At 44.5% G+C, this 24,169-nt stretch overlaps 1 protein-coding gene across 1 annotated transcript in view; it reads left to right on the plus strand.

The window, feature by feature from the left end:
* Positions 1–24,169, plus strand: part of GLP1R (glucagon like peptide 1 receptor) — a 347,609-nt gene that overhangs the window by 301,770 nt on the left and 21,670 nt on the right. The window contains exon 8 of the mRNA XM_066595302.1: positions 16,047–16,107. Within this exon, the coding sequence (XP_066451399.1) occupies positions 16,047–16,107 (61 nt within the window). The remainder of the gene's footprint in view (positions 1–16,046; positions 16,108–24,169) is intronic.

The following is a 24,169-nucleotide window of genomic DNA, read 5'->3' on the forward strand; positions in this document are numbered from 1 at the left end:
CCTCACCCTCTTTCTTATTAAGGGCAGTGATATTACCATGTGCTTTGGCTTCATAGACCCCACAGGGAAGGGGCACGGTGGAAATGCCCTTGTACTCTTGGGCCATCATGTAGAGCCCCATTACATGAACAGCCCATCCTGCTGGACAGTATATAAATCCATGAATGGTTCTATTCCATAACTCCAATTCTGTGGATTAGAGGACACAATATATCCAACGTTCTTCACGCAGCCACTTAAAATGGAAATTCACAGCCGACATTTCATTACTGTGATTGGATGCGGCGCCCTTCATTCCCTATAACAATAATGGTAATACTATAGTAAATTGTCTACCAGCGGCATCATCTGGCATTATTACTTGCAGCAGGATAGCTTGTCTTTTTAATTATGTACTTATTGTCTTCCACGGCGGCACATACTTAACATCGCTGCTAGCTCTGCGCTCTCCTCTACTCATTTGTTCTCAGAGAGGGATTCCCCTTGCAGATGAGCGGAGCCCATGGGCCGTGTTCTGACATCAGTCATCGCTGTAGACAGCGCTGTATTAGCTTAATGTGAGTGCTGGGAAGCAGCATCAGTTCTTGCCTCATATCGTGTAAATGCATTAATCCTTGACTTTATACTAGTAACTACTCCAGCAACTGGTATCACTGCAGCACAGAGGACATTACTGGGTCTGGATCATTCTGGACCGGCTACCAGAGGTTCATGATGCTCAAATCATCACTGAGGATCCCTCAGGGTCATTTGCAATGTCTGTAATGCTGCAGGGGAGTAACCAGTAACTATAGGGCCCCACAGCAATAGGACCCCACCCTGCCATGGTCACCGTTCAGGTAAGGTCTGCCATGTGCATACACTCCATTCATCATCCACAGTAATTACTATCTATCTTTCAGCTATTGTTCCTGCTGCTCTGGTAATTGCAGCTTTGTACATTCCACTGGCACATGGGGGTCAGAATCCTATTTATATTATGTTATGGTTTCTACAAGGTTAAGCACAGCCAGACAAGCAGCTGACCCTACTATGGGCAGAGACAAGCAGCTGACCTTACTATGGGCAGAGACAAGCAGCTGACCCTACTATGGGCAGAGACAAGCAGCTGACCCTACTATGGGCAGAGACAAGTAGCTGACCCTCCCATAGGCAGAAGCAAGCAGCTGACCCTACTATGGGCAGAGACAAGTAGCTGACCCTCCCATGGATAGAGACACGCAGCTGATTGTGCCACAAACAGAAACAAGCACCCACCCACAGGCAGAGACAAGCAGCTGATCATACTACTGACACAGACAAGCAGCTGACCCTCCCATAGGCAGAAACAAGCAGCTGACCCTTTCATGGATGGAGACACACAGCTGCTCCTGCCACAAGCAGAGACAAGCAGTTGACTCTGCCACAAGTGGAGACAAATAGTCAACCCACCCATAGGTACAGGCAGAGACAAGCAGCTGATCATACTACTGACACAGACAAGCAGCTGACTCTCCCACAGGGCTTTTACATGAGCGCATATACGGCGTGTTTTCACGCCTGGGGGTATATACGTGCCCATGAGAGGCATTGATTTTCAATGCATCTGTTCACATGGGTGATTAAACGGCGCGTAAATACGCCGGGAGCATGAAAATTAGAGCATATACACGGTCGGCGCATATACACTCAGCCAAGAGATAATTCTGGAACTATGTTTTGGCCAATATATGCCGGCGGGTCCCATAAACTCCTATGGGAGCAGGGAAAGAGAAGGGAGGCATTTATGCAGCGTCCAACGCTGCAAAAAGCTTACAGGTGCCTCTATATAGGCACTGGTAGGCATCCCGAGGATTTAGGCAGAGCAAGGGATTTCCGGGGCGCGGCATATTTTTTATGCAAAAAACAACACTCACGGTCATGTGAATGGGTGCGAAAACGCTGACCGTGATCGCGGCCAATCAGGTGCTTAAACGGAGTGGGCATGGAAACGGAAAAACGTTGTTGCTGTATATGCACTCATGTGAAAGAGCCCACAGGCAGAGACAAGCAGCTGATCATACTACTGACCCAGACAAGCAGCTTACCCTCCCATAGGCAGAGACAAGCAGCTGATGGTCGGGGACAGAATAAAGTTATACAGAAATCCACATCATTTTACCATCCCTGAAAGGAATCTGTGCCTCGTTTATATGATGTAGAATCCCATTAAACTCAATGGAATGGCAAAATGACGCAGATTTCAGCACACAAATTAAAAAAGGTGTAAACAAGGTCTAAAACTCTTGTTGTGAATGCTGAGTTTTAATTTGTCCTAAACGTATGCTGCACATAGTCAGTGGGTTTCTCACACAATGTTTAAACATTGTTGGCATTTTAAAGGGGTTCTACAGTTTAGATAGCCCTTTTTTGTGGTCAAGGTCTCATGGTGATTTGCTGATTACAGCAAGTGCCGATACTGAGGCCTCCAGCAATCTGCTGTAATCTCTGGGGATAACTGTCAGTAAGTGTTTAATTACCCTGCAGCACCCCCACAGGAATAATGAAGTATTGCATGATGGCTATTGCAGTAAATGCATAGATGCCCTCCAAAGGAACGACCACTTTCTACTAATATATGAGGACCCTAAATAGAAGGACTTCCCCTCTATTAACCTCATAACGACCACCTACCGTAGTGAATGGAGCAGGTTCAAGAGCCAAACCTGCTCCATACTCTGTGGGTGCCGACTGCTTCTGATAGCTCACAGCTGCCTGCAATTAATTCAATTGGAGTTATATCTGATTGTGGCTGTTGGCTGTAACATGGTGCTGTGAGAGTTGACAGCACATCTGAGCAGCAAGCAGGAGAGCAACACAATTATGGGGTGCTAATGGGTTCACGCGGCAGCTCAGAGTCTAGTGATGGATCCAAAGGTTGCTATGTATTTAATTTCAGTATATTAAATCCCTGCCCATGACAGGGCTTAATAGATTATTGTTAAAAATGCAATATACTGCAATACTGAAGTATTGCACTATATTGTAGAAGCGATCAAACTATTACAAGTTGAAGCCCCCTAAGGAAAAAAAAGTAAAATATGTTAAATACAATGTTTAAAAATATTAAAAGTTAAAAAAAAAACTTTTATCATTTCTCATATTATATAAATAAAAAAGTGGTTTTGCAACATCCGTAAAAGACCGAACTATTGAAATATATCATTATTTACCCCGTATAGTCAACATAAAAAAATTCATTTTTCTATAATTTTTTGGTCGCCCCCTCTTGTAGAAAAAGTGAATAGAGTGATCAGAAACTCTTATGTACCACCAAAATAGTGCACATTAAAATTACAGGTTGCCCTGCAAAAAACAAGTCGTGGACAAGTAAATGGGAAGGCACTGAACGGGGTGTATATCTCACCCAGACACTCAACCTGTGTGCGGTAGGGATCCAGTCCAGGGCTTTCTTGTGGGTCCCAGTGAGCTCAGCTAAAAACACTGAGCTTAGTACTGGGATATAAATGACTGCAAGGCCATGGAGTCAGCATCAGAGCCTGGAAGTGAGTGCAACTACTGCGAGTTCCTGATCAAAGTTTGCTGCAAGCTAGTGTTGGGTGGGTGAGAAGAAGGTATTGCTGCCGCCTTGCCGGGTTACGGTTTACTTTGTGTTCTATTTTGTACTAAGCTCATGTGCTGCCGGTGTCCGCTGTTTGTTTGGGTCACCTTGTTATTGCTGGAAGTAAGACTGGATTCACACGAACGTATATCGGATGGGATATACGCCGTCTCTCTCTGCAGGGGGAGGAGGCTGGAAGAGCCAGGAGCAGTGCTCTGAGTTCCCGCCCCCTCTCTACCTCCTCTCTGCCCCTCTGCACTATTTGCAATGGGGAGAGGCGGGACGGGGCAGGGCTAATTCTAGAAAATTAGCCCCGCCATGCCTCCGTTCATTGCAAATAGTGGAGAGGGGTGGAGAGGAGGCAGAGAGGGGGCGGGAGCTCAGTTCCTGCTCCTGGCTCTTCCATCCCCCCCCCCCCCCCCCGCAGATGAGGACACTGTATAACGGCTCGCCGTGAAAACCGAGCCGATATATGGTCGTCTGAATCCACCCTAAGTAAAACAAAAGTTGAACTTTTATCTAGACTAAGTGAGCCTCTGTGACCCCACCAAACCCTTCCCATTCAGATATTGCTATACGGCTCTCACACAGCTGCTTTGAAGGAAAAATAAAACAGTTATGGAGCTCAGAATACAGCAATAAGAATAGTAAAAAAAAAGAAAAAAAAATTTTTTTGCTGTACCGTGAACACTGTAGAAACAGAGCCCCAAAAAACAATGGCACAATTGTGTTGTTTTTTTTAAATACATTATATGGTACATTAACTATAATGTTAAAAACCCAGCTCATCCTGTAAAAAAGAAGCTCTCATACAGCTGTGTCGACAGAAGGATAAAAAAGCTATAGCTTTTGAAAAGTGAGAATAAATAACTGAGGAGGAAAGCTTGAGAAATTGCTGCTCATTGACCCTCTACAGCTTAGAAGGAGAAATGTTCATTCTGCAGGAAAAGAACATTCTAGTTTAGGGTGATCAGAGCTCGTTCTATTTGAAGTGCCTGCAGCTTCGGTTTTATTGGGCTGCCAACATGCATTTGCCATTTTAAAACTTAGATTATTGGCTTTCAAATGACACCAAAAGCATGTTTGTAGCCCATATAGAACCAGAGTTACAGCCGTTTGAAGTGGAGTCGGTAATACTGAATTTACTGTACAGCTGTCATTTTTTAGTGTGTGCAGAGGAGAGAGGAAGAAGAAGTGAAGACCAGCCCGCAGCAGAGAGGAGCTGTGATTGTTCTGTCCAAGGTGAGGAGGACATGAATATCTGTTCATGTTATCATCCTCCATCAATCGGAGAGCATGTTTGCTCCCTGATTGTCACGTGCTGTTTTTTCTGAGAAAAGTAGTGAAATGATGAGGACTGAGCTCATCCAATCATTCTTCTACACAGTTTAACGCCGCAGATGTTGCACTCATTGCTGACCATTTTTACAGAAAAAAATGTAAAAACTTTTTACCCCTTACACAAGGCTTTAAATAATGAAAAAATGAAAATAACAAAAAAAAAGAAAAACCTACACATCATTTTAGTATCTCCACTTCTATATTATTCCGTGCTATAAATTAGTACATTATTTATGAAGCACTGAAAATTCCATTTAAAAATACCAAAACCGCCGTTTTCTGATCATCTCACTTCCCCTAAACAGGAATAAGAAATCATTTTTTTTTTTAAATTGCATATTCCTCAAACTGGTTCCAATATAAACTACAAGCTGCCCCACAAACAACAGGCCTGAAAAAGCTCTGTTGGCTGGAAAATAAAAATGCTCTGGCAACACACAAAAACAATTTTTGTAAAAAAAAAAAAAAAAAAAAAAAAGTGCATAAAAGTTGTAAAACATAAAAAACAACTTCTATAAATGTGGTGTTTTCATAATCGGAATGGCTCATAGAATAAGGATAACATAATATTTATACCAGACTGGGAAGCCATAAAAATAAATCACAAAAAACAATGGCGAAATCGATTTATTCCATTGCAAAAAAAAGTTTTGTAAGACATTCTATGGAGCTGAAATCGGTTCCTATAAAAAGATCGCAAAATACAAGGTGCCATAAATCACCGTGACGAAAAATGTAAAAAGTTATGACCGCCGGAGCACAAAAGGGGAAGCGATTTACTGCCTAAAATTAGTTATGTCACTAAGGGGTTAAAAATGCACTTAAGGCGATTGGGTTCAATGTCAAATATATTTATATGAGATGTGAATTCAAAGTCTGCAATAAAAAAATGGACATTTTTGGGAGGGTTTTTTTCCAGTGTTAACATGACTTTTGTTGAGGGCATCGTCTTCTGTGGCTTCTAGAAGCTAGGCTGGAGCGGTTAAAATGACCGCCTCCCGCTCTGCCCATCCGTCAGCCACTTCCGGGGTGAACGGACGGGTGCCACGTCACAAGCGGTGCTTGCTGTGGGCGGCTCGTCCGTCCTGGCTGAACTGTCAGAGGGCACCTGTCTACTGCGCCTGCGCACAATCCCAGAGGGGGTCGGCCCGTCCTGGTTCGCCTGCGGAAGAAGAAAGCCTACTGGGAGATGACCCCCACTGCACAACATCAACAGAAGAAAAAGGTAAGTATTCGGTTTTTATGCTTTAGCAGCCATTGATCGTGGGTTCCCTGGGTCCATTAGGCAGACCAGGGAACAACGGCTGTTACAGCATAAAAACATTATTCGTGTCAGAACCCCCTTTAAAGGGTTAATTCTAGTATCTGAATACAAGCTTCCTAAAACTTTTATCCAGGACTTGTACATCGGGGTAGTCCCAGGACGCCGCTCGCTTCTACATCTTATCCCAGAATTCTAGTTTCCGCCCTTATCAGAAGCAGCGATCTTGCAATGCGCTTGATGGAAGTGCAGAACGTCAGCTCTGCAGCAGCGGTTCATGTGATATTCTGCTCCGTGGCGGGGAGCTGCCAGGGATATCTTATCGGTATTCTTCTAGCTGTGACCCTCGTGACATTGACTCATTTAAGGCAAAATTACTAGAATATATGTGACATTGATGACCCCGTAGGGGATATATAGAGTGTGCTTTGTGTAGCATCCCCTCTTCTTCTTCCAACAGACTGTAAACGTTGGGGAAGTGAGGAAACCGACTGCTGGAGTTTGGGGAGAGGAATGTTGTCCCATTCTTGTCTGATGGAGGATTCTGGCTGCTCAACAGTTTTGGGTCGTCTTTACCGGATTTTTCATTTCATAATGCGCCAAATGTTTTCTATTGGTGAAAGGTCTGGACTGCCGGCGGTCGGTTCACCCCGGGCTCTTCTTCCGTGAAGCCATGCTGTTGTGATGGATGCAGTATATAGTGTAGCATTGTCTTGCTGAAATATACAAGTCCGTCCCTGAAATAGATGTTGTCTGGATGGGAGGATATGTTATTCTGCAACCTCTATATACTATTGATGGTGCCTTTCAGGATGTGTAAGCCCCCTGTGCCATAGGTACTAATGCAGCCCATAGCATTAGAGAAATGTGGGCTGATAACAAGCTGGCTGTTTCCTCTCGTCTGGAGTCCGCAGGACATGGCGGCCGTGGTTTCGAAAAAGAATTTCACATTTTGATTCTTCTAATCACAGAAGTTTTCCATTTTGCCTCATTCTATTTTATATGAGATTTGGCCCAGAGAAGACGTCGGCGTTTCTGGATTGTGTTGGTCTATGGCTTCTTCTTTACATGATGCAGCTTTATCTTGCATTTGTGGATTGTACGGCGAACTGTGTTCACAGACAATAATCTCTGGAAGTATTCCTGAGCGCATGCAGTGATTTACATTACAGAATCATGCCTGTTTTTAATGCAGTGCCGCCTGAGGGGCCGTAGATCTCCAGCATCGTTCTATCATTTTTAGACAGATTCTCACAGATTGGTGACCCTTTGATCATCTTTGCTTCTGAGAGACTCTGCCTCTCTAAAATGCTCTTTTTATACACAGTCATGTGATTTAGTAGAAAATTAACCCTTCAGCTGTTTTTCATTAGTATCACCTACTTTCTCAGCCTTACCTTAAGGGCTTATTCAGACAGGCATATATCAGTGAGGTTTTCATGCCCGGCCAATATACCCTGTGCCTCTCTGAAAGGGGATAGGGCGGGCCTGGCTGGGAGCTAGTGCATTGAGCTCCTGCCCCCTCTCCACCCCTTGCAACTGCTTGCAATGGGAGGGGCAGGGCGGAGCTAAGTTCCAGCCTACCCCCCCCCCCATTGCAAACAGTGGCGAGGGGCGGAGAGAGGGTGTAGAGTGAGCAGGAGCTCAGTGCACTAGCTCCCAGCCAGGCCCACCTCCTCCCCTTGCAGAGAGGGACAGCGTATATCAGCAGGACGTGAAAACCCGACCAATATATGCACGTCTGAATAAGCCCTAACCCTGCCCCAACTTTTGTGAGATGCGTCGCTGCCATCAATTCCTAAAGGTGTTAATTTTTTTTAAATAAATGGAAAATGTCTAATTTCCCCCTCTGATATGTTCTATTGCGAATAGAATATGGTTAGATGAGATTTCCAAATTATTGCAGTCTTTTTTTCTTTATATTTATTTGCATTTTACACAACATCCCAACCTTTTTGGAATTGGAGTTGTAGAAAAATCACATCTCACTCGCATGAAACTTGCATTTACAATTCAATCAGCCATTTAATGAATTGGTGAATGCTGCCTCTGATTGGCTGAGTACAGGGACCAATCACAGGCAGCTCTCAGTTGTCATTTAAGAGCTGAGAGCTGCCTCTGATTGGTCACAGTGCTCAGCCAACTAGAGGCAGCCCTTTCAGCAGGTGGAGATTTAAAATCCCCGGCTGCTGAAAGCACTTCAGAGCAGTGCAGGGAGAAGCCATGGCTGGATGCACCTGAACCCCTGCAGCTGTGGAGAGGTGAGTATATGTTTTTTTACATTTTCTACACATTTTAGGGATGATTTTCAGGGAAGGGCACACTGAGCACAGGGTGAAACCTCTGGATGTGACAGCATCCAGGGGTTTCACATCCAAAAAAGACGGGTGCCGCTGTTACCTGTGTTTTAAAATCCGCTGCCTTATATTTACCGCTGCACATTTTTGCGCGCAGGTAAATATCAAGCATGTGACCGCTGCCATTGAAAAGCATTGGTTGTATATAGATGCTGAGGGTTTATCTCAGACGCTGGTCTCTGAGCGAATATAGAGGTTGTCTTAATATACAGCACATCCCTTATAATAACACGGACACCCTCAGTTGGAGGTTGCACAAGGAGAAGAGGATAACGCTGACCAAGCGTTAAATAGAGCAATACTAAGAAAATGAGAATAATAAAGGCGGCGGAAGTATCATCTGAGCGACTAATAAACGCGGCCGCCTAAAGCCAACAGGTTATAAATATGAACTCCTTCAGAAGCTACAGACATAACAGTACTGATAAGGTGACTAAGGTTGACAGGTTGTAAAGTGAACGGATATACAGATATGATCAGCGGGATATAAGCACGAAAACTGCCCCTCATAATCGCAATGTGTGCACTCATTACTTCCCACCTTCTGTCAATGCAGCCAAGGAATCTTCTTCCTCTTTTAGCAGTATGTCAGATTGTGTGGCTTCGGTGTCCAGACTGTGAGTGAAGCAGCTCTCTCTCCTTCTAGCAGCTGGAAGTCCCAGCACACTCTCAAGCGCTTATCATTAGCATAGCACTGTGTCTAAGGTTTTACCTGGAGTTCTCTTGTAAGGTTTGCCATTCTTACCTTCATGGAAGAGAGGCTCCTATTTGCCTGGGCGAGAAAATCGCACGAGTTCTGTGTTTTTGCATGATGCACAGAACTGGAGCCTTGTATTAACCCATTGTGCTTAATGCGTTAATTTACATGGGCAATTTCTCTCTCGCACCAATAGTGCAAGATGTAAGAAATGAAGCAAGTGCTATTTTCATGTAGGTCACATACAAGAATAGGATTTGCAATGAGCAGTGTCTCGCACATCGTGTAGCACATGGATAGTGTCTTTGTGGTTTCCAATGTGCATTGCGTCCGAGAATCGTGGGCGCAATTCGCTATCAGCTGTGTAAATGTGGTCTGAGGATGGAAGCCACCATAGCACTTGATCTCTAGGAGAGTGCCATCCAACTAAGGCTGACCTTCAACAACTGTCGGACGAACGTTTGTGTGTTTAGAGAGGTAAGCTGCAGCCATACAGTTCTGGCTCATCTCTCAGGGAACAAAAGAATCGGGCTTTGAAATTCAATATACCCAATTCTACTCCTTAAATCACCTGTCAAGTTAACCCCCCCCCCATCCATACACATTATACAGCCTTCCAAACCCACAAGAAATCCATCTATAGAGATACAGTAAACAGAAGAGGTGGAGGAGGGAGAAGAGGGAGATGTAGCTGCAGTTGTTACACTGAGAATAGAGGCAGAGTAGTGGCCCAGAACAATGGGGCCCCTCCATAACTGTATGCATGCATTTGTCTATGTATAGTCAGTGTCTTCTGTGTTGCATGAATGATGTCTATTGCATAGCTGCAGCACTGGAAGAGTTCACTGGTATGTAAGCTGACTGTCTGGAAAATGTATCTGTTTGCGGATGCAAGAAACATGAGTTAAAAAAAAGCTCCATTCTGGACTTGCAAGAGAGAGAAGTTTTGTTTTGAGGAGTTCTGCAGGAGGACCATGCAGGTACCTTCAGCCTGTGTGGCCCAGAATGGAAGAGGCTGAATGGAGTCCACAGTCTGTCCTGGGCTTGCTGTGCCCAGGAAATGTGAAAGTACCCCTTCAATGCTAAGAGAGTTAGAGAATGAGAAACCGCCATGCGCCCCTTTTTCCAAATGTGAGTATTGACCGGTAGAGTGTAAGAGAAGAGAGAGTGTTGCTGGGAGCAGGAACCACAGATAACAAGGACTGTGGTTTCCCCTGTTCACTTATGAATCCTCCCTGTCACACTACTTTGAAGTTTGCACTGTGTTTTCCTGCTGGCGTGTATTATTGAAATGTACCAAGGTATTGCATGTAAACGAGCTTCACCGACTGTTCCCGGATTTTGGTTCTGAAAGTTAACTCTCTCTGTGTGGACTCTTTATTACCAACAACTGGATTCACAGCAGAGGATGGAACGTTGGCGTCACGTGTGACAAAAGGACTAAGGTAATCCATCAATGGGTTCCCCTGTTTAATAGCCTGCCCTCGGTCCCTTGGACGTGTCACCAGTTACGCTCCGGGTGAGAGACGGTAGAGCCACCATGACAAGGCCCAAACTCTACCCCCTGTCTCCTAGGCTGGGGCCCGCTCCTTGGACGCTGCAGCAGCAGTGGGAGAAATCTCATTGGCATTTACAGAAAATATGCAGCGGAAAGCAAAGAGACCCGAAACTCCGCAGCTTGCAGATGATATTTTGGTTGCTCCACATTTTCTGTGGCAGGAAAGGCAGTGACACTGTGCATGAAGGGTGGAGATCACCTGCGGCGGGTTCTCTTGTACATCGCTATTCCTGCATCTTACTAATAGTGCAGGTAATCCGTCTTACTAATGTGATTCTCTAGCTGGGACTATCGTGGTAGACCTGGCCGCCTCTTGCAGCATTCTGATTGGAAATCGCTTCTTTAAAGGCATTGTCTGCTTTAGGGAAACCCTTTTTATGACCCATCAGGTCATATCAAAGGCTGTCAAAAATTATACAAAGTGGCTTGAGTCTGATTTTGTAGCTCAGCTCCATTAAAGTGAATGAGGCTAAGCTGCAATACAACACACAACCTGTGATCAGGGGTGGCACTGTTTTGGGAAGGAAGCAGCCATGTTTTTCTAATTCTAGAAGCACCTTTAAGAGGTTGGCCGTTTGAGGATTTAGATAATAGTATATGAAATAGCATAGACCCAAACGTTCTTAAGCTGGTACTACAAGTCTCATCATTCCATGGCTTCATGTAGCTGTAACTGGATGGAGGGAGTTCCCCAGTCTCCCTCCACATTCAGCATGAGCGGCCCCGAGTGCTACCACTAAGCTCTGCTCTCTCTGGTCTGATATAGCAGGAGGGAGAGAGCAGAGAGATGACAAGTGTTGGAAGCCCCAAGAGTAGTAGAGCCTCATCCTCCCCAATGATTCAGTGGCCAGGGAGTATTAAAGGCACTTTGAGTCCTAATACTCCCAAGTGATGTCAGCGGTGACATGACTAGCCCCCTATGCAGAAAAATTAATGGGGCTAGGCACCCTACACTGCCCTCAATGAAAATTCTCAGCGGCTGAGAGCACGATATAAGAGAATTAGAGCTGTGCCACAGCTCTGAGAGTGGCGCCATAATAGGAAAGGATGATGATGCAGAATGGTGATGCAGCATCAGAGCACAGCAACAACAGTGAAGAGAGTGCAGAAGAGAGGGGCCATGCAGCAGAAACTGTTAAAGTGGCAGAGGCCAACGCCATCATGGCTGCATCCAAAATTGTATCCTTATGCTGGGGGATGACCAGGGGAGATGCTATCTAAAGAGCCTGGAGGACTAAAAAGGCCCTGATGAACTGGGCCCAAAGTAGATGACATCACCAGACCAGAGGGCTCTGATGACTGCGGGGGCTGAAGCTGAAGACTGCTCCATTGACCCGGATCAGCATCTGTGTGTGCACTTATTCCCATGGGACTGTGTAAAATTCCTGGCCAGGATGGGGAATATGGGCTGGGGAAGTATCCCCAATGAACTACTAAATGCTAGTGTACAGATTTAAGTTGGTGCCAGTTGAATAATGCAAGGCCTTGTGCAAAAGTTACAATGTTATGTTTTGGTTGCGACGATCTAATGTAAGATGATGTACCATCCATCTGCTTCATAGTATCCATAGAGAATGTCTTACTATGTGGTGCCTCTGTGTTGGATGAGATAGTGGATGCACCATGCATTGAGCTTTCACCATTTACTCCATGTTTGTGGTGATTGGATCGATGACTTGGTCCTTCTTACCTATAAATGATTTGGAGTTGATGTCTGGAACTTCTCATTGCATTGACGCTTCTTATGTCCATGTACCTTATGGCTGAAGATGGCCAATCAGAGGAAGTGATTTATCCAGACCATGGTCAGCTTTCATTACATTAGCACTAAATTCTGCATCTGCTGCTAAAATCCATCAAAGTCCCTTGGAGGAGTCCTTAAACTTATCCGTCCTATTGATGAACGAGGTGCGTGTTGTCCTGTCCCATAATGGTGATCCAGTACCATAAACCTGCAATATAATTGTCTTGATCTGATTTGAGGGGAAAAGAAGAAGTGAATGTTTGCTCTAAATCATTTTTGGAATTTCAGACCGATGCCTGGGACCCTTAACAAGAAGCAATATTCAAAAACATTCAACCAGATCATCTTAAAGGGGTTTTCCATGACTATAAGGGCGCCCACCCACTGGCGTTTTTTTACCTGCGTTTTGCGTTTTGCGTTTTTCCTGCACAGGCATACAGATAACATGTGTTCCTGTCCACTGGCGTTTTTTTTGCGTTGCGTTTGCGGTTTTAACATAGGAACTGTCAGTTGCATATGTGTCCTTATTTTTCTCCTAATGCACCCATGAATGTCAATGGAAATTAACGGAAAAGCCGCTAAAACGCCGCGAAAAACGCGCGGAAAAATCACGGGAAACGCGGCGAAAACGCTGCGTTTTTTCCCGCGGAAAACGCAAACGCCAGTGGGTGGGCGCCCTAATACTGGTAGTTTATCCATAGGCTAAGACACCAATATCAGATTTATGGAGAGCCAACTCCTCGCACCACCAGTTGATCTACTGACAGTGTAAATTGGGTAAGCTCCTCTTGGCTAGCAAGTCTCCGCTGAGAAGATTAGCCCCCATGCAGGGACATTGAATGGGACTAAGCTGTGGCCCCCTCTCCTTGCAAGTCTGATGAAATGTTCTAGGTGTCCTATAAAAGCAGACATCAGAGAGCAATAGCAGTATCACAACACAGCAGTAGCCGCAGAGGCTATACGTTATAGACAGCTGTTGAGGCCACATTACCTGTGCCAAGGAAGCCGCCAGAGGTGGGCTGCAACAGAGAAAGATGGCATGAGCCATGGGTGATGCCATTTTTACTGAGAATGCCCCATCTACACAGGGACTGAAGAGACTCCCTTCCAGCATAGAACTTGGTCCCAGAAGACGCAGGCAGTGCCATTGACCTGTACAAGGATTAAAACTGCTTGACACTTGAGACCGGTCTCCAACAGTCGATGTAGTGTGCCCACTGTAAGGACTTTGACATACGGATGTGGACTATAATATGGGGATAGTGACACACTGTCTGATGTGCTGCTCTACACCGAGGACCGTGAGATGGGAGTGATGTATTGGATGTGTACTACTGCACCTTAGGTGTGTTGAGTCCACAATGACGCGGAACTCTGAAACCATGGTAAGCTGAGTAATGGAGATGGATAGTTACAAGTGAAGTTGGAGTGCCTTGTCGTTCTGATGTATATATTTCTGTATGCCTTATCCTCCTGTGGAGTGAAGCAGAGACATTTTTCATGTTAAGTCAAGTTTATTGTTTATTAAACAAAAGCCCCCATCTGTCATCTGCTTCGCCATCACGTTACCTGCAGCATGGGCGCTTACCCGCAACCTGTTTCAACAGCAAGTAACTCGCCCCTACCAGCCAAAGTGCCAAACATGTAGTAGTGGCTGATGGCTGTCCAATACTGTAGCTATATCCCATTCTGGGCTGCAATACCAGGTGTAGCCACTACTAAATGTATAGTGCTGTGCCTGGTAAAGCAGCCCCTTAAGTCAGGTGATCGGCAAAATTTCTGGATCTGATATTGATGACCTATCCTAAGAATAACCATTCAATATTATAGTCTTGGAAAGCCCCTTTGAAACTCCATAGTTTGTGTGATAAAAGATTTTATTGGGACTGTCGCTGAAGTTATTAGCCATCAGCAAGAGCGGCCTCTTCTCTGGAGGACTCGTCACACCCGTACACCCCGGGGCCTGCTGTCTCCTGAGCTCTCGCTGTAACTCGGCTCTTTCTCCTGACTTTCCTTCTCTTCTCCGATTCTGTTCTCACTTCCCGTTCCCAGCTCCCTTGTGTCTCTTCTCTCTTCTTCCCTCTTTCCTTATCTCTGTATCCCAGTTATTGTAATTTCTCTTAAAGTTTTGATTCCATTGTCTTTTTTCTTTATTTCCAAGGATTGACAACAATTGCTAGGAGAATTTCTTCCTTCCTGATACTGATTGTAGCTTTTATCCTGTTTTTGATCTCCCAGTGCCTGTTTAGGACTCCGTCCTCTCCTCCTGATGTCTTAGATGATGGTCTAGATTTGGGTTTAGAGATGAGCGAGCATACTCGCTAAGGGCAAATACTCGAGCGCGTAGTGCATTATACGAGTACCTGCCGGCTCATCTCAAAAGATTCGGGTGCCGGCGGGGGGCAGGGAGAGCGGGGAGGAACGGGGGGGGGGGGGATCCCTCTCTCTCTCTCCCATCCCCCCCCCCCCCCCCGTTCCTCCCCGCTCTCCCTGTCCCCCGCCGGCACCCGAGTCTTTTGAGACAAGCGGGCAGGTACTCGCATAATGCACTACGCGCTCGAGTATTTGCCCTTAGCGAGTACGCTCGCTCATCTCTAGTTGGGTTGCATCTTCTCTATGTTACAGTGACGTCTATTAATGTGTCATCTCCTTTTTCTTGTCTTTTTCATATTGCATTGACTGCCTGACCTGCTAATTCTTTCTATAACTCTCTTCTTCATCTGATTACTTTGTAGAACTTCTCTTCTTCCACCGACTTTCTATAGCTCTGTTCTTACTCTGAGAACCTTCTGTAATGATTTTCCATAACTATGCTCTTCTACAAATGACTTTCTGCAGCCCTGCTTTCTTCTGATAACTTCCTTTACCTCTTCTCTTCCTCTTATGACGTTCTATGACCCTTGTCCGATGATTTGATATATATCTGCTCTTCCTCCAATGACTTTCTTTAACTCGATGCTTCCGATGATGTTCTATGACTCTGCTCTTCCTCTAATGACTTGCGCCTCTTCTGATGTTCTGTGACTCAGGTTTTCTTTCAGTGAATGTATCTCCTTTATCAGCATTCTATCAGTTCTTCGCTCTCGTCTGTCTCGTTGACCTGAACGCTGTCATGTATTGCCTCTTCACCAGCACTCTGTCTATTCTTTCTTTCATATGTATCTCATTGCCAGGCACTCAGCCTGTTGTTCAATGGAGTCTATGGAGAGTTCAAACATTTTTTTCTGTCTTGTATATCCCATTGGCTATCACTCATCATGGCTCGCTCTCTCATAATGTACACGCTGTTGACGGTCACTTCTGTCTCTGATTCTCTCTCATATTGCACTTATATTGTTCATGTTTATTTTTTTCATCATTTTTCTTCCATTTTTTCTCTCTCATTATGATTTCTCACGCATGATCAATGCATTATATCTCAGTGACTGTCTCTTCTATGATCTTAGTGACTGTCTCTTTTGCCTCTGTGATAACTCAGTGACTGTCACTCTGTCTCTTTTTCTCTTAGGTGTGCCCATGCTGTTTGTCCTCCCGTGGGGCATAGTCAAGTACCTCTATGAAGATGATGGGTTTGTTCACAACCTTCTGCTTCTTGTAGTGTGATGCAGTTGTGTTGCTTTCTTTGTGCTCGTTTGGTTAAGTTGAGTAGTTCCCATATACAGGGGTGTACAGGGGCTATAGGGGGAGCGGAGGTCACACATGGTAGTTGGGGACCCTGGTATAGATTTTGCATTAGGAACCAGAACTTCTGTCCTTATACAAGTATATGAATAGCAATAGGTAGACGGTGTTGACTGCGGCCCCTACATTCTAGCAGTGACCTCACCTCAATTACTTTCATAATGTAGGAGCCCTCATGGACCCTGCGCAGAACCAGGACTGATAGACATCTCTGCTGGGCATAGGGGAGCTCACTCGCCTCCTTACCTGTGCAGAGAAGGCAACCTCAACCCATGAAGAAGTGGCACCCCTGACCCATTTACTAGTGGCTCCGTTGGCATGTGTACTAGTAGCGCCCCTGACCTGTGTACTAGTAGCGCCCCTGACCTGTGTACTAGTAGCGCCCCTGACCTGTGTACTAGTAGCACCCCTGACCTGTGTACTAGTAGCACCCCTGACCTGTGTACTAGTAGCATCCCTGACCTGTGTACTAGTGGCACCCCTGACCTGTGTACTAGTGGCACCCCTGACCTGTGTACTAGTGGCACCCCTGACCTGTGTACTAGTAGCACCCCTGACCTGTGTACTAGTAGCACCCCTGACCTGTGTACTAGTGGCACCCCTGACCTGTGTACTAGTGGCACCCCTGACCTGTGTACTAGTGGCACCCCTGACCTGTGTACTAGTGGCACCCCTGACCTGTGTACTAGTGGCACCCCTGACCTGTGTAGTAGTGGCACCCCTGACCTGTGTACTAGTGGCACCCCTGACCTGTGTACTAGTGGCACCCCTGACCTGTGTACTAGTGGCACCCCTGACCTGTGTACTAGTGGCACCCCTGACCTGTGTAGTAGTAGCGCCCCTGACCTGTGTACTAGTGGCACCCCTGACCTGTGTACTAGTAGCACCCCTGACCTGTGTACTAGTGGCACCCCTGACCTGTGTACTAGTAGCACCCCTGACCTGTGTACTAGTAGCGCCCCTGACCTGTGTACTAGTGGCACCCCTGACCTGTGTACTAGTAGCACCCCTGACCTGTGTACTAGTAGCACCCCTGACCTGTGTACTAGTAGCACCCCTGACCTGTGTACTAGTGGCACCCCTGACCTGTGTACTAGTGGCACCCCTGACCTGTGTACTAGTGGCACCCCTGACCTGTGTACTAGTGGCACCCCTGACCTGTGTACTAGTGGCACCCCTGACCTGTGTACTAGTGGCACCCATGACCTGTTAATTGCATATTGGCTGCAGGTACCCGGATCTTTGCTAAGCGACGGCACGGGAAACACAAATATTTAAAAAGCCTGTACTGCACATGACCGATGGCGAGCTGCCGACCCCCCTCCTTGCTATATCGTACCCCCTCTTGTGTTATCTATGCAGCCACTGTTACATTTTCTTGGGCTTTCATGAGACCAACAAGACACCTAATGGATGTGGCTATTACATGTGATTGGCTGGGAATCAATAGCTGTCTTAGATGTGTGGGTGGGGAGCTCACAGCGCAGAACGAGACTCCCCTATCAGAGCTCCACTCAATAATACCCCTTTTTATGCAGTAGCATCAGTGGGGGGGTCACTTGCATTTTATTCTTTTCATTTAACATGGAATGAAAACCAGTCGGGCCCCCTGGGGCCATCCTCATGTACACAGCCCGAAGTGGTTGGATGAAATGGGTATGCCAAATACACCCCATTTATTATAATTGGGGCCAATAATTTCCGGCCAACAGTCTGGCAATTTGCCGGAATTTACAGGACAAAATAATGCAGCTTGTTGCTCTATTTCCTCCTGATTTCTAGCCGTAATCAGCAACAGAGGTTCCGAGTGAAACATCCAAAGCTGGAGCGAAGGAACCCAAATATATATCGGTCTGTAGAGGATTGTGTAGAATGGATACAATTGTAACAAGATATAAACTATGAGGAGGACGAGGTCAGAACCTAAATGTGAACATTGAATACATCCACTCAGTGAAAGCAAATAAACTAGATAGATAGATAGATAGATAGATAGATAGATAGATAGATAGATAGATAGATAGATATGAGATAGATATGAGATAGATATGAGATAGATAGATAGATAGATAGATAGATAGATAGATAGATAGATAGATAGATAGATAGATAGATATGAGATAGATAGATAGATAGATATGAGATAGATATGAGATAGATATGAGATAGATAGATAGATAGATATGAGATAGAAAGATATGAGATAGATAGATAGATATGAGATAGATAGATAGATAGATATGAGATAGATAGATAGATAGATAGATATGAGATAGATAGATATGGGATAGATAGAGAGATAGAAAGATAGATAGATATGAGATAGATAGATAGATAGATAGATAGATAGATAGATAGATAGAAATGAGATAGATAGATAGATATGAGATAGATAGATAGATAGATAGATAGATAGATAGATAGATAGATATCAGATAGATAGATATGAGATAGATATGAGATAGATATGAGATAGATAGATAGATAGATAGATAGATAGATAGATAGATAGATATGAGATAGATAGATAGATAGATATGAGATAGATATGAGATAGATATGAGATAGATAGATAGATAGATATGAGATAGAAAGATATGAGATAGATAGATAGATATGAGATAGATAGATAGATATGAGATAGATAGATAGATAGATATGAGATAGATAGATAGATAGATAGATATGAGATAGATTGATAGATAGATAGATATGAGATAGATAGATATGGGATAGATAGAGAGATAGAAAGATAGATAGATATGAGATAGATAGATAGATAGATAGATAGATAGATAGATAGATAGATATCAGATAGATAGATATGAGATAGATATCAGATAGATAGATATGAGATAGATATCAGATGGATAGATATGAGATAGAAAGATATCAGATAGATAGATAAATAGATATGAGATAGATAGATAGATATGAGATAGATAGATAGATAGATAGATAGATAGATAGATAGATAGATAGATAGATAGATATGAGATAGATATGGGATAGATAGATATGAGATAGAGAGATATGAGGTAGATATGAGCTAGCTAGCTAGATAGATAGATAGATATGAGATAGATACATAGATAGATAGATAGATATGAGATAGATAGATAGATAGATATTAGATATGAGATAGATAGAGAGACAGATATGAGATAGATAGAGAGATAGATATGAGAGGGAGATAGATATGAGAGGGAGATAGATATGAGATAGATAGATAGATATGAGATAGATAACTGTACAGACATGGTTGGGATACAAGTTGAAAAACTGCAGAGAAGTGATTGGAGCAGAGGCAGCTTTATCAGTTTAGAACTGCGGTAGATATTAATCCCCAGGAGGGGTGTTTGGCAGTAAACAGCTCAGCCCGAAGAACCATCTCTGTTATTCCATCAGAAGTTTATGCAATGGATTTTTGAAGGTCTCTCCATCCCCCACATGTTAGAGTATAATCCAATCTGCTACCAGAGGAAGGACAATGTGATCACACGAGCAGTATTCAGGGTCAGTATCATGATTCTACCACTGTCATAACCATCACATGGTATAGCATATATCGCAGCTTCACCATTCTCCCAGCAGACAATGGTTTTAAGGGCTGAATGTCACATCTCCATTGTTTGTTTGTTCCCACAGTTGTCCTTGTACTGGAAAATTAAACAGAACGTGTTATTCAAGGGTTTGAAAGGACTTTTCATGCCTAGATAGTGTGATGTAAACTGGCTGGCCTATTAGTGATAACTTCTGAGTACATTCAAGAAAAAGTTACAAAATATTCCAAAATTGAGACAATTATTTACTTGCTATGTCCTATATTCAGGAGGGATGACTTCATATCTGTTCCTTGCCCCCCAGTAGCATCCTGTGTTCTGATACAATGCCCTGTTGGGTGCCAGGCTTCCTTCTCGATTAGCCTTGGCCACCATTCTTATTCTAGGCGGTCAGTGTGGCAAGGGGGTTTATTCACCTGCAGATTGCTGACCTCAGCGTCAGGAAAATGGCCACCACACGTGTATAAAAGGCTCCAGGAACTTCTTATAAATCTGGCACTAAGCCCCACCTGGGGGCATCTAGAGGCATCCTCCTCTGTCAGATGGGGTGACAGGTTCAACACTGGTCCGCACCAGACCTCAGGCTTCAAGTTCCTGATGTAGCTACTTAATACTGCCTCTCACTGGTCCGTACAGGACCTACGGCTAGCAGCCCTTCAGCTCCACTGAGCTATCACTTTCCCCTGAGTGTGACAGGAACTGGCTCTTTTGTATTGCTTCCTGCTGCACCCACAGCAGCCAGAATGCTTTACTAACACCATCTGCAGGCCATTCTGATACTGCAATCCCACAGCAGGTATATATATATTGTTGTCTGTTGGTCATAAGCACTGTGATTCCACCTGATGATGGCGTTGTGCCCTGAATTTCTATCGTCCAGTTGGCTCTTGATATTACCGATGGGTTTATTGCTACCTGGGGATTTCTTCTGGCTTCTCATAGAAGTGGTAAAGGGTCTGCAAAAAGTAGAATATGGATGGCACATCCCTGGAAAAAACACTTTTTGGAGATGAAGGTTGTATAATACCTTAAAATGATACAGTCATCACCTTTTGAGCCCCATAAACTAAATTATGGGGTTCAAAGATGAGGGAACAGGCAGTCCAGGAGCCGTGTATCACACTCACGGGGTGCCTTGCTCCTGCACTAGGTTTGTGCAGAGTTGGCGTGCGCACACAGCTTGACTCTTTCCAGATGGCTTTGTGTGTGCGTTCTGCCATTCATGTCTATGAGTTGCTACATGTATACTGACCTTGCGGACAGCCGTTCAGGTTTCCTTTTGTGCGGCTTTGCATCTTCCAGTCCAACCAATATTGGATGCAAGTAGGTGCTGCCGGCAATTCTTGCTTCCCAGCAGTTATCACAGTGTCGGATCAGACATGGCTGTTATTATCCGGAGGCTGACACCCCCCCCCCCCCCATGCCCCGCTGATGACTTAATCGCCCCGCGGTCTACTAGATTATCACCATCACTATCATCGGAAAATGGCAATTTTCATTTCCTTAAAGATGATGATGAGCAAAAATGAAATGTTTCATCAGCGCCTTAAGACGATTTGACACAATAGTAATCAGCTCGATGGCCACGTGCGCAATCGTAAGATGGTATTTTGTGATCTGGATGCTGCTGGGGTGGAGGAGGGCAGCTGGTTGATTTTTGCATCACTTATTTGCTTCACATTGAGATCCGGATGCGAAGACTTGGAAAACTAATGACACTTTCCAGACGGAGGATCATCCACCAACATACGGGGGTCTCACTGATTGCGGTCCACGCGGACCCTACGATGTTTTCCTACACAAGTCTGTGATTCTTCTGCTTTCACCCGCTATAGGACAAGTTATAAGGAATTCATTGGAAGCGGCCAATAGTATTTCAAGGGGATGGCCCCTTTCCATATGGCTTATTACAGTACACAGAGGAATGGGGGTGGGTGGGCTCTGATCAGCAACCCCTTCCGTGTTGGGATGAAGAGTGGCCCTCGCCTAGGGGGGCAAACAGAACATTAGTGGATTACATGGATGGCGAATGATATAAGTGGGCTGAGTCTAATGGCGTGACTACCAGGGTAGGGGGGCGTAGTGGTGGGATATGGGGCCGCTGCTTCCTGTGGTTGGATGATTCTACTCTTTGATGTTGAGGAGTAAAGAGTCGCAACACCACCGCAATGGAGAATCAATAGCTGCCAGATTGTGGAGGCGTCTTCCAGCCTCTGTGTGCTTGTAATTTTTTGGTCACTGTATAGTGATATCATTCACTTGCTATATGAACGGTATTATCTAGAGGTATTATTCAGTTACCGTCGGTTAGTAATTGAATGATGTTATTATTCAGTCACTCTATGATAGTATTAGTCACTGTATGGCAGTTTTATTCATCGACGAGATGGTGGTACAGTATTAGTCAGGCTCTGTATGGTAGTATTGTTTGGTCAGTGTCTGGTGGTGTTATTCAGAGGACATACTAAAATGAATGAAGAAAATGAATGAACTAAAAGAATGAACAATATCACCAATTAGTGAAAATCTACAGAGGGGTATTCTAAAAATGTTCCTGTACAAGGTAGATGTGGAATGAACAGGAAGGATGTCCAGTTTACAGTGGAATGAACAGATATTCCGCATAAGTAGATGCCTAGTAATTTTCCTGTGCCTAATAGGCGTGGAATGAACAGATTATATATGCGGATTATAGTGGAATGAACATATACACCACAAAATAAGATATGTAATAATTTTCCTTTACTATATAGATGTGGAATGAACAGGATAGATCTGCGGTTTATAGTGGAATGAACAGATTTTCCACATATGTAGATGCCTAGTAATTTTCCTGTGCCTAATAGAAGTGGAATGCTCTGTTCATTCCACATCTATCTTGCACGGAACCGTATTAGGCATCTACATATGTGAAATATCTGTTCATTCCACTATAAGCTCTGCATCTATTCTGCTCATTCGATGTCTATCTTATATGCGGAAATTACTAGGCATCTTCTTATGTGCAATATCTTTCAACTATAAACAGTATACATATATCCTATTCATTCCACATCTATCTCGGACAAGAAAATGAATAAGCACCTGCTAATCTGGAATATATGCTTTTCCTACTGTGCATGCACATCTAACCTGTTCATTCCATGTCTCTCTTGTACAGGAATTTTTTTTTACCTTTTCTTTAGATTTTCACTAATTCACAATTTTGTTCATTCCTTTTCTTCATTCTTTTTAGTATGTCCCATTATTCAGTTATTGCATGGAGATATTATTGAGCCGCTGTGATGGAAATATTTGACAATAGCTTTAAATGGCAGATTAATCGTAGAGGTTGGCAGAAGAGGATGGCACCTACATTAGAGCTCCTAGCCCTGCCAATCAGTAATATGTGATTGGGCGATGATACGGGCGCTCTGTGAACTTGGTATTGTAGCGATAACATGTGGCTAGAAGAATGGTCTCAGGATTACTGTATGCTGTGTGATTAGTCATTAGTCTGCTGCCTGGCACTATGAGTTGAAGTCATGGGCACACCCGTCAGGGCACTGGGCAGCTGGCACTATAGTACATGTCTATGACTTAGTTTGATGCCAATGGTGTACATCTTAGAACTGCTCCCCATAATTAACCTCTGCTCCCAAGGGCTCCTGCAAACATTTCTCCGGTTACCGCAGCGCCAGCGGCGTCCGACACGGACTTGAGTGATTGCATGGTTTTACATGATTAGATACCAGGCGGCTGTCATAAATATTCAGAGACGTAATGAACTTGATTTAGAGCAAAGGACGAGCCGTACGAGAGCGGAGTAGACCCAAATGTCGTCACAGCTCAGAGGAAATGCCAGGCCTTCACATTGTGTAGTACAAACCGGTACAAGACGCATTTCCATCTCTGTCAGACCCAAAGATACAGAAGATGTGAGACACCTCAGCATTTCAGGCTACACTGAAGCAAAGATGAGACGCTCATGTGTTACAAGCTTCTACAGATACATCAGATGTCAGACCTTGTGTCTTCTCAGCTGACCAGACTGACCCGATGTGCGCAACGTGAAATGGTCCACAAGTGGTGGCTGTGAGCTTCTACATCTGCTGGTTGGGTGATTATTTAGAGGGTCACTTTGTATTTGGAGCAGATATCTAATATAAAAAGCCTACAGGTCCCTCTCCGTTTGTCTGCCTTTCTCTCTGTCTCTCACTCTGGTTGTCTCCCTCTCTCTGTCTGCCTCTTTCTCTTTTTCTGTCTCTCTATCTGTCTCTTTTGTTGTCTCTCTCTATATGTGTTTCTGTCTGTCTACCTCTCTCTCTGTCTTGGTATTGCTCTGTCTCTCTGTCTGTCTCTTTCGTTCTCTCTCTCTATTGCTCTCTCTCTCTGTATCTCTATCGCT

Source organism: Eleutherodactylus coqui, chromosome 3 (genome assembly GCF_035609145.1).
Source record: "Eleutherodactylus coqui strain aEleCoq1 chromosome 3, aEleCoq1.hap1, whole genome shotgun sequence".
Classification (NCBI taxonomy): domain Eukaryota; kingdom Metazoa; phylum Chordata; class Amphibia; order Anura; family Eleutherodactylidae; genus Eleutherodactylus; species Eleutherodactylus coqui.